The 19534-nt window shown below is 40.2% G+C and overlaps 1 protein-coding gene across 1 annotated transcript; it reads right to left on the minus strand.

Moving 5' to 3' along the window:
* Positions 1 to 3111: 3111 nt before the first annotated feature.
* Positions 3112 to 18873, minus strand: fpgs (folylpolyglutamate synthase). The gene is made up of 15 exons (XM_030436584.1): positions 18695 to 18873; positions 17083 to 17211; positions 16875 to 16928; positions 16111 to 16175; positions 14225 to 14339; positions 13074 to 13151; positions 12629 to 12690; positions 10834 to 10936; positions 9887 to 9964; positions 9604 to 9751; positions 8958 to 9041; positions 8357 to 8507; positions 5935 to 6010; positions 4913 to 4979; positions 3112 to 4596 (listed from the first exon to the last, which is right to left on the minus strand). Exons 1-15 carry the CDS (start codon positions 18839 to 18841, stop codon positions 4220 to 4222), a joined length of 1734 nt encoding a protein of 577 aa, XP_030292444.1. The 5' UTR covers positions 18842 to 18873; the 3' UTR covers positions 3112 to 4219.
* Positions 18874 to 19534: the final 661 nt, after the last annotated feature.

Below are 19534 nucleotides of genomic sequence, written 5' to 3' on the forward strand. Positions count from 1 at the left end.
CCGTACGTCCTGCGTCATACGTTTCACTGGCTGGTGACGTTCAGGTATTGCTCGTTTTTCCGCCTTTTCATAGTTGCTGAGAAAAGCGTCTGCATTTTTTGTTTTCAAAAATAGATGAATATGAGAGGAAATGTCCTCTCATCAGGAGACACTTCACATTTGCCCATGGGCACAAAGGCACAAGATTTAATAAGGGAATAAAGAGGACAACGTTTATAATCAAGAGAACGAAGACAAACTTTTCTCAAAGGCCTAACTAAAATGCCAGACTCAAACTCTCAAAAACTAACTGAGGCTTTGGTTAAGTCAAGAAGACACAAGAACGACCCCAAACTATGAACTGTTGATGTCTCTTCATTAAATACTTTTTTTAAAAGAGTACAGGAACATAGTTACTTTAACAGTCCTGTTCCCGGTCAACGCAAAATAACATGCATCTACTTGCAGTTCACTCACTCTCACACACTCTCTCTCTCTTTCTCACACACAGATGATCAGACAAAAATGTGTAGTTTCCTGATACTCGCTCGCGGCTCTCTGCGTGTATGGAGGGTTACCAGGGCCAAAACACTATTCATTAAATGCAGAAACAATTAAATATTTAACTAACATTGCATTTAAAAATGAAATGCCTAAATAAATGAATCAATAATTAATAATGTAATTTTATATTTCATTCTCACCCTGAATAATTAAAAACTCACATTACATCAGATATCAAATATATACATGTTAAATTCAGTAGTGTACGTATATACGCATTTATTTATTTAATACATATTTATAATCATTCATTTGTATTTATTTATTCCTATTTCAATACATTTATTTAGTTATTCATTTATTCATACATTTAGTCAACTATTTATAACCAAGTTATTTTATACACAGTGCACTGATGCCTGTGTTAACACACCACTGACTAAATATACAAATAAATAAATATACAAATAAATACATTTCATAATTATGCATATGTTATTTAATTTGTGATTAACTTAGTTGTGGTGGTAATTGAGCAGTACATATTACATGTATCATTTATGTTTTTATTTATTTATTAAGAATTCAAATATATAATTTTATATTTATCAAGCATTACATTATTTAAGCATTATACAATGTTATTGTAGTATTGTGTATTAATTTATCTAAGCATTTAATTATACAAGTATTTACATTTTTAGTTTTAAAAACCCTCTTAAATATGTATTGCTGGACTGTCATGCATGTTTTTTTCATCCGAGTCCTTATGTCTCCACCACTCTTCAATACAAACCGATGGTCTTGGTCAACCAACACACAACCTTGGAAACTGATCACTGAAGAAAGACAACAATCATATTCAGGTGAATGCCTAGAGACACTAGCATCACAAAAGCCTCAAGTATACAGACAGAAATTACTTTACTTCAACAAAGTTGATGTATATGTAAGCAGAGCACCCTGCCATTCATTAAACTAGACTCAACTTCACTCTCATGGTCTGTTTGCTTGCAGGAAGTTGGGTCCGGGTGTCTCACTGCTCTTCCAACCAGGTGGAGGCTTGCATTTGTTTCATCCAGATTTTTTTTTTTTTTTTCAGCTGATACAATAGCTGATAATTACCTGACTCTTGGCCAAATACCAACAAAATAACCATTAATAGAAACAAACATTTTAATGTTATTTTATGTACACCTGAGTGAAAGAAAGGCTAAGAGGCAGTGCATAGATGGTTTCCTTTATATTCCACAGTTGTGATAAGATTTTTTGGTTGAACTTGAAGACAAGTAAAAAAAAAAAAAAGCAATTACATTGGCTCTACAGAACAGTGTGTTTATTGTTCCTCTATTTTTATTTGCTTTTCACAAAACAACTGTTAAATATGCACAGCACCACCTACTGTATGGCTAGATTTACCAGCTATAATTTCTCTATCTGTCAATAACCAATAATGTAAATTGTCCATTATTTGCTCAATAATTTATCTGTCCGAAATATATCGTGCATCCCAAATAACAATATGTGTGAAAAGTGAAAAGTGGAATGCTTGAAAAATATCAGTGAATGTCAGAACATCTCACCCTGCCCTCATAAAAATGTAATGTGGTTGAGGTCAGGTGACTGAGGAGGACAGCTCAGGACAGTCAGGACTCCTTGGTCTTCTTTGGTCTTCAGTAGTTGTGTGGAAGCTTTGAGGTGTTTGGGCTCATTCTGCTGCTGCAGGATGAGTCTTTCTCCGCAACGATCAAACCAGAGGGTGGAGCATGTCTCTGAACAATGGAGTGGTGCTTCTCCTCAGTCAGGGAGAAGTCAGTTCTGTGCAGGAGTCTGAAAACATCTTCCAGCACCATGTTTCACTGTGACTGTGAAACACTGTGGGATCATTCTCTCTCATGTTCATCTCTTTACATACACCCTTCTGTTAGTGACACTAATCTATAAATGGGATTCTTCAGTAAATAGACTTTTTTTTTCATCATCGACTGTGAAATTCTGGTATTTCTTAGCTCACCTCAAGTGTTCGTCCTCATTTCCTTTCTAAGAAGTGGTTAAGAAACTGCTCCTCATCCTCTCAGTTAAGTAAATTCTGTATCACCGATGAAGTTTTTTTCCGATCTCTCAGTGAACCGTACAGCTCAATGTGTTCATTTACTAGTGGCGTGCCCTCTTTGGCTCCGGCTCATCATGCAGACTTTGTAAAGTGGCTCAGAGTTCCAGCACAGCGCCCTTAGAAACTTTTAGTTTAGCCGTGATTTGACACTGAGAAAACCTCTCTGCTTAGAATAACAATCTGAATTCTGACACTTTCACTTACCTTCTGAATCTTCAAACCTTCTTGCTATTTCCAGGTTTATATGACAATTTAAGCGATCTTTAATGTGGCCTCAGACTTTTGGACCCCACTGTCATTTATTTGACTCAATCCCACTGACACCATCCTGCTGCCCCAAGCACTCAGAGGAGCTCCAATTGTGTTTTAATCACCTGCTGAAAATAGTCCTAAGCCCCAGCACAATTAACCCTTTTTTTCTGGGCTGAGTGCCACAGAACAGAAAGACATCTTATGAAGTTTTTTAAGATTCTCAAGGGAGTAACCAGGGCAAAAAATCAAAACAGTTGTGGGAATCATTTTGATATCTGTATTTTTTTTTTATTGACTCATAATTTAGATGCGAGCAGATTTGATCTTCTTTACTTACAGTAAGTAATTAGTTCCATTCCAAGTGCATTTTTTGTCTTGATGGGTCCGAAGGAACATTCAAGTGAAGTCACTTTCAATTTGAAACACATTTGAAGTTACTCAGTGAATGGATGTGGCTGAACCACCTGTGAAACTACTTTACATACATACAATAACAATGTATTACAGTCAGATAATGTAAATTTAAATTAAAGGATAATTTAATTATCACAATTTCAGAGTGACACAGAATTTGATTGACAGTTACATAACTGAGGCCAGTTATGATGATAACACAAGTGTTAAAATATTTGCACATCTACAACCAAGAAGAGTCAGCACTGTGTATGAAGCACTTTGTCAAATCCTGATGAAATGTAGGTAGAAACTGTGCAAAATGTCTTTCATTTAAAAACACTGTGAAACGTAAGAGTCAGGTTCTCCAAACACATAAATAAAAAAACAGAAAAGTCGTGACAACATGTAGCCCATGAGGCCCCTTTGGGTGCTCGTTAATCTGCAGTTTTTGTACAACTGTTTGTATGATAACGTAATAACCATCCCAGCCCTCTGGTCATCCACCTGGCCTCACTGAGTGCTGAAGCACACATAGTTCCAGTCGAGCCAACTCAATGCACATTGTGGTGTATGTAGCGTGTTAATGTAGCCTCTGCAATTCATTATGTAAACATATTTGGCTTCAAGTTAAGACTAAAGACATGAGTTCCCCATGTTTATGTGATCATCTGTAAGGCTCTGGGTGAAGCTGGGGCTGCTGTGAGGCCCTGAGCTGCCTTGGTCAAAACTACAGGTTTCCAACCATCAGCCACTACAGTGAGGCTACCAAGACAAAATCAATACCTGGGTGCAGCTAATCCAGTTCAGGTAAACACCTAAAAGACATTGTTCAAAAACCTAGTTTCTCAAATGCCTCAACTACATAGACAGAAATTACTTTCCCTCCACAAAGGTAAGTATGTGTATATAAGCAGAGCTCTGACCCACTATTCAGACTGCTTTGAAATTCACTCAACTAAATTTCACATGGTCCATTTACTTGGAGGAAGCTGGGTCGAGGTGTTTTAGTGCTCCACCAACCAGATGGAGGCTTCCAGTGATGAGGACGTGGATCTCGGCTGCATCACAGAGAGGAGCAGCTTTGGCCATGATGCTGGGTTTAACTGGTAAGACAGTCTTGGCGGGGTCTGCCACCACTGAGTCCCTGCCCTGAGTGATCCAACGGAGGGCACTGAGGATGCAGGGGAAGACCAGGGTGTCATCTTTCTTTTCAAGCACCAGGGGCAGGCTGTCCTCGATGAGCAGCTGTGTACCTTCGTTGTCCCCCGGGCTGTGGTGGAGACGCCAGCTCCTCTCATTGTCCAAGCAGCGAGTCAACATGTTCTCAACTGAAACATTGAAGTTCTGCTGGTCTGAGAGGATTGGAACAAAGAAGCACTGATTAAGTTCAAAGTTGTTCTGTTTGTTTGTTTTAACAATTTCTTCTTGCTCTCAGGAAGAAAGAAAAAAATAGTGTTTCTTAAAATGTTCCACTTTTCCTTTAAATGAACCACTGGCTGTCTACAGGCTATCTACAACCTACAGAATGTTTTGAACACTGACAGTCATGAAAAAAAAAGACATGATTTGGAGTTCATGGGCCAAATACAGCTGGTATAGACTTTTGTTCATCTTAGGAGTTAAATGTTCACTACTAACACACAAAAGGAAAAGGCTCATTGATCTCACCTGCATTACAAGAAGCGATGGCTTCAGTTATGTTTGGGCAGAACACAGCAAAGTCAAACTGACATGGCTGAAAAAGAAACAAGTGAAAAAGATATAAGTGTCTGCTTGGACAGGGAGAGAAGATGTTGCCAGAGATAAACAAAAACATTTCCTGGTACTAATCTCCAAACCAGGTTAAACAGGGAGGTGTTTTTAAAAAAAAATAAGAATGTGGTTTAATTCTTACTTCTATGGTGGCCTTCAAGCTCCAATACAAAAATAATCAAAACACAAGCAAATTTAGAAGAAATCTTCTTCAGTTTGACAACACATGCTTCCTATTAAGAAAAACATGCTGCAAAGTGAGAAACATAACTAACACAGAAAAGTTGCAAGTGGCACAGATGACAAGGCGGGCTGCTGCCTTTGTTTAAAATTCCTGGTACCTGGACCTATAACCAATAAATAATTAAGAATTTGTACACGTTAATGGAGAGTTTCTATATTAACTGGCGCCACTCTTCCAGGCTTAACAGTACTGGTTTAGTGGCCCATGGAAACCCACAGACCAATTGTATGTGCTGTAAATTATCTCACGTGCCGCAATGTAGTCAATAAAATCAATGCATCTGGACAAGCAGGACATCTCCAGTGAGTGAGAAAATACACATAGATGTCTGTCGGCGGAAATGTGAGTCAGAGAAGAGGTATTTTACATGTCGTACACCTTGTATACTTTTATTTTGTTTGTTTAGGCATCAAAAAAGTCAGCCAATGAAGAGCTTCGCTTCTCATTGACCTTTCTTCACCTAAACTACAGACTGCTCCTTTAACATGTAAAATAACTGAATATATTTCTAAGATATTAATGTTTACTGTATATAGGGATGAAAAAATAGTTAATTGGCTGAAATGTAAAAAAATAAAATTAGTTTCTACATTTCGTCTGCAAGGACAACCATATAAACACTATGATACCCATGACAACATCATGCAAAGACAATAGCCTCGTTCTCTGTGTTGTGGAAGGCAGCTGTACTCACTGTCAGTAGTTTAAGCATTGCCGCTGAATCTCTCTCTCCTGTTGCATTGAACAGCAACACTCTGGCCACAGGTCCACTGCAACACAAACATGACAAGGTTTTACATCTGTATCGTTCAGCTGTTTTAACCGTATGTGTTTAGTTAAAGCAACGACCAGCCGGTATTAAGACACAGGGAGGTGCTCCGGTGTCAGAAACAACGAGTAGGCCTGTTCCATTTTAGTTGCTTCACTTAGAACAACACATACAGTATGAAATATCACTGCCCTGTGTAACCTGACTCAATACTAGAGGTGTGGAAATTTCTCAATTATAAGATGCATCGCCAGCGGCCTCAGCTGGACAGTAGAGTTACTTTGCAATATTGCTCCCATGCTTTGAATTGTGGGCAGACATTAGGCTAACGTTACTTATGTAGGAGGTATGTTGGAGGGAGACCCATGCTGAGCGTGACTTTTGCCACACAACAATTACTAATCACGTTAGCCGTTTTCAGCCAAAGCTAACAGCCATAAATAATAACTGTGACAGCAAGCCCAGCTAATCAGCCAAGATCTGAGGAGGCACTGTCAACTCTACCGTCCAACTCAGAGAGATGTATGCCACAGAGTTAATAAATGCCTAATTTTAAAGCTGCCAAGTGAAGACTATATTATTGTAGATTACCTCTTAATCGTAATCTGATTGAATTGTGAGGCCAGCGAAGACTCACACTGCGTTAAAACAGCAGAGGAAGAAATAATGCAACTCAGCCAGTTATTTAGCTACAGCAGCCGTCAGTGACTCGTTGGTGATTGTAGCACACGGGAGTGGGTGCTGATTTGCCTCCGATTTGGGGGTTCTTGTCGGAAATGTCCAAAAAACTGTTCAGCTGTGGGCCGTAAAATCCAAGAAGGTGAGATTAAAAGATGCCATGTACTTAAGAAAACACTTTCACTTTCTCCATGTCCATCAACAATTCCACTGTTCCTCCATCACCTCAGGTAAAGAGCCTGGGTTTCATCCTGGACTGCATACTTCCATCTACGCAACATCAATCGCCTCCAGTCCTCACTTACACCAACCTACCCCGCTATCCTTGTAAACGCCCTGATTACATCCAGTCCGAACTATTGTAATTCTCGCACTCTCAGATCCTCTTCTGCCAACTTAACAACCATGTGGTCAAGAGCTCTCAGCCGATCTGCACCCAGCCTCTGTCCCACCAGACATACGCACTTCTGACACTGTCTCCAACTATAAATCGTGCCTGAAAACGCACTTATTCGGAGTGGCATACTCTGTCTCACACCATGTATTCACATTCTTGTCTTTTTACTGTACTATTGCACTATGTAGTCATATTCATATCTATTTATTTATCTTTGCAAAATTGCACTGTGAACTTCCACATAAATGTTACCTAATTTGTATTGTTTGATGTACTGTTGTTGTGTTATGTGTGCCATGTAAGGTCTCCTTGAGTGCTTTGAAATGCACTTTTAAATAAAATGCATCATCATCATTATTATCATCATTATTAGCTCCTACCATGCCTTAGGGCCCATGACCTGTATGAGAGGCCCTTACTGCACGAGAGCTGGACCTGAATATTTGACTATTCGTTTGTTGGGCTGGTATACAGTTTTCAATTTTAGCATTCAGGCATACATTTTTTTCATGTAGGCTATCAAGTAACTAATACATTAAAACACATTTATGAACAGCAGTGACACTATTTCTAAAAGATCACCAGTCAGGGTTCGAACACATTTTTCAAGGTCAAATTCAAGCACTTTTCAAGCACTTATAAGGGTCATTTTCAAGATTTTCCAGCACCTTATTGCTGGGGTAAAATACGTATCTACAGGAATATATATACTCATGATTTTTTTCTTCACTTTTTATCACAATTATGTACATTGTATTATGCTGTAAACATCTAAAATTATGTTTCATAATAGTAAAAACTTCAGAAATTAATTATCCAGTCTGATCCCAATTTTGTGAAAGACACAGTTATAATGTCAAGCACTTTCAAGCACTTAAACTAAAATCCAAGCACTTTTCAGACCTTGAAAACGCAACATTGAAATTCAAGCATTTTCAAGGATTTCAAGCACCCGTACGAACCCTGACCAGTGTGTTTTGTTGCAGCAAAGTAAAGTACGTTATGCAAAACTTAATTAGCTTGTTACAGTCATGTACATCTTAACCTATACATATAACACTAACAGGTTCTTCATTATTGTGTGAAAGTTAATGTAATTGTACCTCAACAGCCAGGCTCAGAACCATGAGCACCTCCTGTGACAACTGTGCCTAATGTGACCCTCATCCTATTAGCAGTAGATAGGACTCATCAATCATAATCATTCAATCAATGAATGCAGATATCGAAACCCGCACTGTGAGTGTCATGTGATCAGGGAGAAAAGTTCACCTTGCATTCCTCTCATGCTGGGCTGCAGTCTCTCTGAACCAGTGTACACAGGCCTGCATACTGCGCATGGTGTGAGCTCCATCTAAGAAGTAGGTGACTGCTCCGTGCTTCAGAGTCTGAGTCCTGCCTGGCCACTCTGTGTCTGCCAGCCCTGATACCACCCACACACACACACACACACCATATTGGATGACGTCATATTTAGCCTATGAACTGTTAAATGTTTGGCTTCCATCAATTCAGATTCACAAATAACAAAACTACCACCTACATGACTACTCTCTAATTTCTTGTTTAAAACAAAACAAAAAGCAGCACATGACATTTCTGGATAACTGAGTGTTGTCAACTATGTGTTGGCTGCTAACTTTCAAGCTGGAAATACTACAAGCCAGAGTTAGCTTTCATAGCTGCTGATGTTGCAGAAACAATTATATAAATATATATAAACACGTACATATGTTCTAATTTGCCTTATTGGCTGACACCATTTTGGCCCTACTCCTAATAAGTCAGCATGTTGAATTAGCACAGAGACACAAAAAGAAGTAAAGTAATGACCATTGTCTGATTTTGAGCTTGTGTGTTCTTCAGGACTCACCTTTCAACATGATGGGGCTGGGCTTGAAGCCAGTGGCCTGAAGTCGACCCGTGTTCTCAACACTGGTGGAGGAAAAGCTTTTATCTGTTGAAAGAGGACATGATGAAGCCAGTCCTAAATCATCTACAGTAATACACATCATTTTGCCCACTTTTGCCCATTTAGAACTAGGTGAAAGTTATGTTTTTTCAGACATTACGTTTGTGGGAGGAGCGGAAATGCTGGCTAGTTGACTCTAGCAGCCAGTGTTCTTGGGTCATTGTGTGAAAGCAATGTGGTACATTATACAATTAGTTTATGGAGAACCCAGTGTCTGGAGGTGTGATACGTGCAAGTTAACATTTGTGATGCAGTTCACTGTGTATCCTGCATGTTGCATGTCTGTATGAGTGTTTTGAGTGCTTCTTGAGAACTGGTGTATAAGGGCAATTGGGGCAACCCCCCAAGGGATCTACCGATGTGATCGACTGTTGTGAGAAGACCTGTTTTTGTTTAGTTAGCCACTACCTTCAAGGTCTTTTTTTTAATATAATGCTGCTTCCTGGTCATATATGTCTTTACAGTGAAGCCAATCACTCTTTTGAGTGAATGACGTCCTTTCTGCCACTGACATACAGTTCAAATGTTGATTCACATCCTGTCCTACCTGGTAAACATCTTCTCTGCAGCCAAGTGTGACTCAGCTGGAGGGCCAATGAGGCGTTGGAGCGCTGGTGCTGTCCTGCCAGGCCCAGACGCAAAGGTCCATCATCGGCCTGGTAGTCTTCCAGCTCTGGACAGACCCACAGAGGACACTGCAACAACAAGTCATATTGTATTACATCAAACTGGACAGCTGGAGGAAGGATTTCAACAACCATGTTTATTTTAAATATGACATTCTGCTGAACAATCTTTGACAGATACACCAAGTCTGAATGGTCACTTACCCCAATCTCTTTGCTTCTGTCCCTGAGCACAGACATTGCATGTTCTGGCTGTTTCACGGTGAAGGCAGGAACCCCTGGCTGAAACCACATGTACATGATGAACAGCGAGTGAGTTGACAGAGCAGTGGAGTACAAAAGTACTGAACAATGATGACTAGCTTGATTTTAAAGGGCGTCAATATCCTCCACTAAGTTTTAACTCAAGTGTTATGCTCTGCTGTAAGCTATTGTTAGCATTAGCTCCCTTAGTCAAACACAATCCAGTACTCTGCTTCTCACCAGCTGCTAACAGCTAACAGCAGCCTCCTGTTGACATAAGTACAGATTTGCAGTGCTCTCTTGTTCTAAACAATGAAATATATTTTCCAGTCCTCCCAGTGAGTGTTTCTGGCTGAGGGGATAGATGGACTGGTGCTGGAGAGTATTTGAGAATCTTTATATCTTTCTCTGGTCTTGCACCGAGAAGCCAGCAAGTGGCTAAATGATGCTGACACAGCACTGTGGTGAGAAAGATGACAGCATGTGAAGACCAGCTCATTGTAGTCAGCATGGTCGGTAGCAGTCACAAAAATTTGTAATTTTCTAGGCAACAGTCCGTCTGTCCCAAGCACATTTTCTGTCGTCCCCGACTGGGGGACATGGGACACTGTTAGTCTCCAGCCCTGCAGCACACTATGGGATTTTAGCAGCGATTACAGAAACTGCCTCATGTTTATTTGATCAGATCTTCTGATTGGCTTTTACCACCAATTAAACCATTTAAGAACAAACATAGGTCCATTGTACAGTGGCCCATCAACTGGAGCAACTATTAGTGTATAATTCAAATCTATTTAGTCTGAAAAACCCTAATAAGTGTCCCCGTCACATTTTTGGGCATTATTACTTGCATATTAATATTTAGTCCAGTCACAATGTCACTATATTGATGTTTACAGCCAACACACCTTAAAAATGCCTCCTTTTTGCCATGCAATCTTTTCAAGGGTGTCTCCAAGAATCTGAGTGTGGTCTATACCCAGAGAGGAGATCCCACACACCCAAGGCTTCCTGTTAATACAGAACCACATCTTGTTATAACGCTGAAAGGTGTAAACAAGTAACTCCAACAGTACACCTCAATCCGTATCTGGCAATAAGTGATCAAGCCTGCTGCATGTGTACAAAGATGTACAGTTACCTGGTTTAAAGCCCCTGTACAGACTTTTCATTTAGTGTTGATTTTGGCGGCCCCGCTGGACAAAAGCGGTGGTGTTTTGCCGGAATGAAGACTGCATTTCCCATGAGCTCTAGCGCCCACTGTCGTGAAGACGTTTGTCTGGACGGCGCGTGTAGATTTGTTTTGGAAACGTCGGAAAGACGACGGGACTTGCTTTGAAAACCTTTTTTTTTTTTTTTTTAGCAGCTATCTGCAGCGTGCATATGGACGAGGAAATGTGTCTATTTGTATTTCTACTTAATATAATATGCCGCCGGTGAAACAAAGTAATGCTGCTGTTGCGCTGCAATTTCCCAGCTATATATATTACCCACGGTGCTACAGAGCTAGCGTTACAGCAAAGTCACAGTAATTGTGATGGATGTTTTGTTCTAAGTAAGAAACTGAATCATTTATAATGACAGAGGATATTACCGATGCATCGTTGTAGGTCGGCTGGGCTGATACACACAGCTGAAATGGATGCGTGATCCAAGACGTTTGTTGTCGTTTTCACGAGTGTAGTATCTAGAGCTAATCTAGTGGTAACGTTAGTCAGCTTTGTTGTAACAACATAAATTCATGTATTGCTGTAAACTACGTCCCGCATTACATTTCATAAATGAAATACAATTTACAAACCTGTCTAGGAGGAATCGGGCAAATTCTGGATCCGACCCTCCCTTCAAGCCCCGCAACTCTCTCCATCTCTGGAAGGAATCGCCAATGTTTATCCGTGTTTTAGCCCTAGCTCGATCGGATTCCCTCTTGGCCTTTCGTTGGTCTTCGGTTCGAATTCTTTTTCTTTTCTTTGTCTCATTATCAGCCATGACAAAAGTTTTAGCTCGGTTAGTACTGGCTAGCGTAGCAACAAAACAGCTATGCCGTATCCTGAATGTCGTCAGTTCCGGTCTGACTGCCGTAAATCGTTTCGTCAGTGGTCCGACCCGACCAAGGCCTTTCAGAGGTATAGAATTAGACTACATAGAAAAAGCGTATCTTCACGCTGATGGGCTCATTTGCTGTTGTAGGTAACAGAGACACATCAGCAGAAACCAGAGACTTTTCTATATCCAGTTAAAAACTCCGTACAGGGGCTTTAAATGCACTGCATGAAAGTTACTAATTATCTAAAGGCATACATCAGGACAAAATCAGCTGCTTTTAAGTGTTCTCAGTTCTCTGATAAAATTGGATAATGTTGATCTGTTATTGTGATACTAAAGTCGCTCTTTATAGTCTCCAAGATATTGTCATAAATGATATTACAGCTATGTATATGTGTATCAAAGATACCGCTCTTTCTCTAAGACAACCCTGATTCAGAAAGGTTGGGACACTCAATGTTGTTAGCAATCTGTTTATATTCACAGTTTACACAGCATCCCAACTTTTTTGGAATCAGGGATGTATGGAACCCATTGAGTATTGTACATATTGGAATGGATATCAAGTCTGACCAAATGAGTGATCATGAATGTAAAATTAATCTAATAATAGTTCTGCTTTAAAGAGGTGTGTCAGTCACAGAGTTCAGTTCTTACCTTATAATGTTGGTGCAATCATATGCTCCACCAATCCCAACTTCAATTACTGCTAAATCCACCTGGACAAAGAGCGGGGTGGTTCAGATGGGAATTTGTTAGTCAAGTTAGTCAATTAAGTTTCTTTCTTTTTGTGGGCCTGAGGATCATGATATCAGTCGATCAACTGTTCCATGACTTTCATACAAAGTAGCACATTATGATAGCCATCATAAATTAATAGTAACTGTATAGTTAATTATACTCTACTTAATAGTAATTTGACAGCTAAAAACCAATGAAATGGTTTATATAACATGTATTACCGTTATCCTTAGCAATTGTTTATTGTAAAGTTGCAACTGATGTTTGTAATACTTAGTAAATGGTCAATACTGTGTAGTTCTTCAAAAAGCAGCCCTGTACCTGGCTAGCAGCTAGTTGCTGCACTGGCCTTTTAGCTTACCTTCTCCTGAAGAAACACATGGAAGGCCAAGATGGTGAGGAAACGGAAGTATGCCGGCATAGTCCCTCCATGGGCATCCTGAAGAGGTCAAAGAGAAGAAAGAAAGAAAGAAAGAAAGAAAAAAAGCTGCATCACCCAGTCTCTCTGCAATAATATACATTAGTTAACGCAAAGGCTGCATGATGATGTTTGTTTCTGACATTTTCAGTCATAATCTCAGCACTCTCACTCTATGTTAACACTCAAGCTGTATCAACAAGCAAACATATCCAAATTAATGACTATGATACTCTGTGTCTGATGGATGGAAATTGTGATAATAGTCACAAAAAAATGTATAAATTGTAGTGTTCTGCACTGCCACTACATGTTCCTAAATATCCTAAAAACAGATCTCCAATTGGATTCAGCTTCTGAATGAACACTCCTTGGACTGTATCTGCTCAGATGTCCAATATAAATCAAGTGATTTATGAAGAATATTTGACTGTGACCGTTTTTTCCATCACATCTGCCAGTCTGGTTCTACCCAGTCTAAATCAGTGCGGCTGGGATTTGCATTTCCATCACAACTGGGCAACCTGCTTGAAGGTGTGTCTTGAACCAATGATGCCCTTGTTCCAATCCCTGCAGTACCATAGAAGAATCACCACTAACAAAGTGGTTTCCTTTAACTTCTTCAAAATAAAAGCCCCACACTTTTTTGTCATTTAAAAGCTACTATTACGAAGCAGCATCATTTGAATCATTGTGTCTATCGCAAGTGTGGTTCTGCTCAACTCGAAACTGGTGATGAAAAGCAAATCGCCAACTGAATGCAAGTAATGTGACCCAACTGCGCTGTCACATGAGGGTCATGCTTATCCTGACATGATGGGTCTCATTTTCTATTAGCCTCATTACAACCTGTGACACTGATAATACACAGTGGAGGCTGAAGTTCTACTCAGGCTGGGAAGCAAACAGGATGCACATCAGGTTACAGAATGCCACTCCTCAGAATGCCAAAGATTACCTTAGATGAACAAAGGTTAATCCATTAAATCCTTTCATTGAGTCAAGTGAATGAGTAGCCATGGTCAGATAAAGACAACAGCTCCATTTAAAAGTGAGAAGAGCTATGCTGTAAAACTAAAGATATCATCACCTACCTTTGTTTCATCCAGCCGTCCATAAACCTGCCAGAAGTATTTAGTGAAGAGCTCTTTTCCAATGGGCTGTCCATTGATTCGAATCCTCTCCCTGACTTGGACCAAATGTGGGGAACTGTATCCAAGACGGAAACATCAATAGAAAAACATTTATAACTGATGTAATACATTAAAGGAGAACTTTGGTCCATTTAAACATGCAGCTTCATTGCTCAAGCTACCCTTGACTTGCCAGTACCGAAGACGCGAACACATTTGGTCCAACCATTACAGAGCTCCGTGAACGGAGATTTAGCATTGACAGCTAACAGCATGGGGTCAGAATTTTACACTGTGTTTTAAGCGTCTTAACATGCTCCACATCTCACACCAAAAGTTATGCAACATCAGCAGACACCTTACAACACAGCACTGTAGCGTGTATGACTTAAAATGAATAAAAAAGTAGTTTAGCTGTCAATGCTAAATCTCCGTTCACGGAGCTCGGTAATGGTTGGACCAAATGTGTTCGCGTCTTCTTCGTTTTATTTGCACATATAATGCTTGGATAATTCAAACTGTAGGATATCTGGTGCTTAATGACCACATGTGAGAGGTCACTGCAAACAATTTCACTGCAATTATGACGGCCGATATGTTAAAACAATGTTTTAACTTCATAATTTCAGTATCAGCATTGGACCAAAAAAAAGGTTCTATTTGGCATCATCTCCTGAGCAGTCCCCATATTTTGCTACTGGAATAGTGGTGGACATCAGCAGAAACAAAACCAGAACCACAAACAATGGATGCACTCAAATCCTGATGGCATGAACTGGCTTTGTGCCAGTTGGCTTTGGTTTCCACTCCATTTCACTTAAATGGTTGTGAGGCTGGTTGGAAGTACCACCAAATTCTTGGAAACCACATTTGAGACAGTTCATGCCAGCTGCACACTCCCTCAAAACCCATCTTATCCGTGATAACGTGTTATTTGATAAAGTTCACCTTTTATTGTGATCATCCCAAAGCACACCTGTGTAATCATTATATTGTTTAATGAGCATCTTGATATGCCACACCTGTCAGGTGGATTGAATATCTTGAATAATATGTAGCAAAGTGCTACAAAATAGTGTGGCCAATTCTGTGGTCCGCCCACTGACCATGGTCGCTTTACACAGAACACTGGTCACTCCTGCAAGGGGCGCTAAAGCTAGTAGTGCAATCGAGTAAGAGAGTGGCCGATGGCATGGTCTGTGTAGTCCACAGTAGGTCCATGGAGTGGTCTTTATGGTCCTAATCCACACTCTCCCATCTCCAACCATTAAAAAAAAAAGTCAAGAATCATGATTCTTCAATAAATATAACCTACATTAATATCAAGATGTCAGCTAATAATTATTTGAGTAATAAATGTAACGATTATGCCTGTTGCACCATGTATCCCTTTTTCTATCCATCACCAGTAAGTGAGTTGTCTGTGTTGTCCTTCAGATGTTTCAGGTTGAGCTCATCTTAACTACATAAGCTATTGTTCTACAGGTCTCCATGTTTGTAGCCTGGCTCTTCTGTGAGAACGAGCTATCTCTAAAAAATAAACTTTTCATGGTCCACACGGACCATGCCACAGCTGGTCTAGACCCTAAAGAAGAGCAGGTCTTGAATACACGGACAACACCACCAAAAACTCACGTTCTGGTCTGCACCACTAACTTTAGCAGCTATGTTCAGTTGACAGACCTCTGTTGCAAATTTATGCTCAAAATCTGAATAAATTAGCATTCTCTGTGAATAAAAAAAATCTTAAACTTTAACTTAAGCTTGTGAAAAATGGGAGCTAAGTCAAAAGTGTCGAATTATAAAGTGTAAATAGTGCATATATTACTCATACACTGCAATTTTACCTGTAAAATCCTGTGCGAAAGCCATATCCTCTCAAAATCTGCTCTGCGAACGCACATGTTGAGCCCTGAAAGATAAACACAAACACTCCGAGAAATCGCACAGCTGTCGCAATCGTATGTGACACTTGAAAACATGTTTGCATGACCTTAGTCAAAGCTTACGTAATGGGAGTTCAGAGGTCCATACCATATCTAAACACAAGACCCGGGTGAACATGACGCATTATCACCATCCGGTGGTGGCTAATGAATAAGGAAGGAATTTGGGATGAATCTATCCAAGGACATTTATTTACTGGACACAGTGCTGGAGGTGGAGCCCTGTCATTCATATAAAAGCTGCACAGTGGTGTTTGAAGCCAAAAAAGCTCCCCTTCCCATCTATGAAAATACCTGGAACTTTCGGTTTAGCAACGGCTAACTTGAATGGAGCTATAATTATCTAATCACTTTGCAGGTGTTGTGACGCTCTAAAGAATTTGTACACCCTTTAACAGACACTTTTTCCACAGTGGGTCTACTGTTTTGTTTTCTGTTAACACACATTTGTGACGTTTTTAAAAAAAATCATAGGCCTTGCCGGAAGTGGGAATGGGGTCAAAAGGCAATTTTTAGCAGGTTGACCCCCATTTAAAAAACCTGTGTAGACCCGCTAATTTTGGTGGGAATGCGGTGTATGTCAAACTCCTCAGTGCTTTGTGTGAATGCATTGATATACTGACTGGGCCTTACACACATGCAGCTTGTGTGTCTAGTGTGCTCACCTTGCCCTTTGTTCCTGTCACATGAATGATATTGAGATGATCTAGATTCTCCACCTACACACACACACACACACACAGCAGATAAGATTAGAATAAATATTATTATTCAATCACATTAGACAACAATATCATTTTTAAAACATAGAGTAGACAAAGCTATGTGCCAAACCTGCCCTGTGTACTTTGTGACCTGCTATAAGCGACTCACTGTGAGGCCAGCTCGTTCCAGGAAGCTTCTCATGGCCTGGAGCTGTAGCTGAGGGTGACTCCGCTCTCGCCGTACCTGCTCCAGAGCACTGGCATTGGTCTGTAGTGTGTTCAGAGTGCAAATGGCATCCTGCAGCAAAAGCAGCAAGCGAAATGTTTACTCCCACAGCAAACGCTCCAAAAAACCAACCACCCATTATCTCCACACAGCAGGACAGAAGCTTGGACTGGATGTGCACATCCTGCCAAGGACATATTGCTAGGTGTAAAGCACACATGACCGCAGAGCTACCTTTTCCATTCTACATTCACGAGTTGAGTGAAATGAACAAGTTAAATAAAGTCGGGGACTAATGACTCTCATGTCTGACAGTAGCTTGTACTGAAGTCCAGCCCTTATCCATCCGTTGATGAGATAACTACCCTAGCTTGGTTAGCCAACAGCAGATCACATCATGTAGTTTCCTTAAACTGGATCCTGACTGGACTATTGGTCGAACAAAACAAACAACGTGAAGATAAGCTAGGAATTTACAGAGGGCATTTTCACTATTATCTCACATTAAAACATCATTAGTTGCAGCCTTTGTATTAGTTCCATCGGCAGGCTTTGTATTAAGTATCTCATTACAAGGTAAATTTGATAATATTATTCCTTTTTCTTACTATCAACAGATGAATGTATCCTGCTAACGAGTATTTTGTGCGTGTCACATCCAAATACATCTCGTTCCTTGATTTCATACAGCTCCAATGTTGTGGAAAAATGATTGAAAACAGCATGCCACACTGTTGGCTGGCATGTACCTTCATTACCATTGAACAAACAAACACTAGTTTGTTTCGATTCATGTCCATACACCTGAACATCCATTATCAGATATTTTATATTTTATGGATCAAACCGGTCATTGAGAAAATAACAGCGAGATCAATGGTTAATGATGACTATTATCTTTACTAGCAAAAGTCAATCAGTCAGGTCATATGGAGAAATACAACTGTAATAGACATGTTTACTAAAAAACCACCAGCCTTGATGAGGAGCAGCAATGTGACATTTATACTTAATACTGTACACACTGCCAGCTAAGTTATAATATGTTCATCTACAACAGACGAAGGCAAGCCAGTGATTTTCTTGAACGCACAGAGAAATTTAAGATTAGGTAGCAAAACGAGCTCTATAACATTAAAACGAATCCCAACCACCAGAATAAACACGACGAACAACGTTAGTCTACATTTTGGGACTATCCAGTTGTCAAGTCAAACCATCAGATATGGCATCAGAAAAGGCTTACACCACGTGTTAACGCACAGGCTGCACTTTGACGTTTATCAGTCAGGAGCTGCAGTCACAGACCGTCCGACTGACTGTGAGCTCTGTCCTCACCGGGACTGACACCCGGCAGCCAACAGCGAGACTGCCATTCGACGACGGCTAGAGTTCATGAAGTTTCGCATGGTCCTGTCAGCCATGTTTCTATCAACTCACAACTGTGCAGTCACTCACAGTTGTTACAAACTTGTCAAACTAGCACAGGTGGCTAGCTAGCTCGCTAGCAGCCGGTGCGAAGACGCGTAGGGGAAAAGACTGTAATACCGCGTACCTGGTATTCCATGCCTGGTATCTGGGGAGCCGTCTTGGTGCTGTAGTGTTTGAGCGAAATGCCCGCCAAACTGCACGCCCAATCCTTCTGTCGGAGCCGCGCGGTAAACGCGGAGCTCCTCTGTAACACGCGCGACATGCAGCCCATGATGAGCGTCGTGTTGTCACAGGAAGCTGTAGCCAAATATGGGAGCGTTCTTTCACATGCGTAATGACATCACGCCACGCCCCTTCTTCAGAACAACCGCTGTCTATTTTGGGATGATAACAAATGTTACTCGGTCACGTTTGCATTTATTAGCAAATGCATTTTTATTTGAATTTTATTTAAAAGGGGACGATGCAGTTTAACGGATATGCTGCACAGCGAGTTTATAGCTGAGGCTAATCTTCAACTCTTGTCCCTCATTGTGCTTTTACATGATTAAAACATACAGCTGTCAATGTTCATTATCATACAACCACGACACAATACAATACACATACATCAACACCACACTATATTAACGTACAGATACCCTACATCAAATTACATTAAGCCAAAAATTGTTACAGCTTTGATTTTCTTACAGCCAGCACTTAACCCTTGTTGTCAAGGATTTTATATCAGGAATTACTTTGATTTCAGTTGCTAATGTAATTTTATTAGGCCTTTCATGTCACAGTGTACTTGATATTAATTCTGGTGTTTTTCAAAGCCATATGGGCTGGGCATCTGGATATGAATGAATTGCAACTAACTAACCAGCTAACTGTATTATTTTTTATATTGATTGAATATTAGATATTATATAAAACATATTCCAAATGTAATGCAGCTCAAACTATTTCACATTGCTAA

Source organism: Sparus aurata, chromosome 12, assembly GCF_900880675.1.
Source record: "Sparus aurata chromosome 12, fSpaAur1.1, whole genome shotgun sequence".
Classification (NCBI taxonomy): Eukaryota; Metazoa; Chordata; class Actinopteri; order Spariformes; family Sparidae; genus Sparus; species Sparus aurata.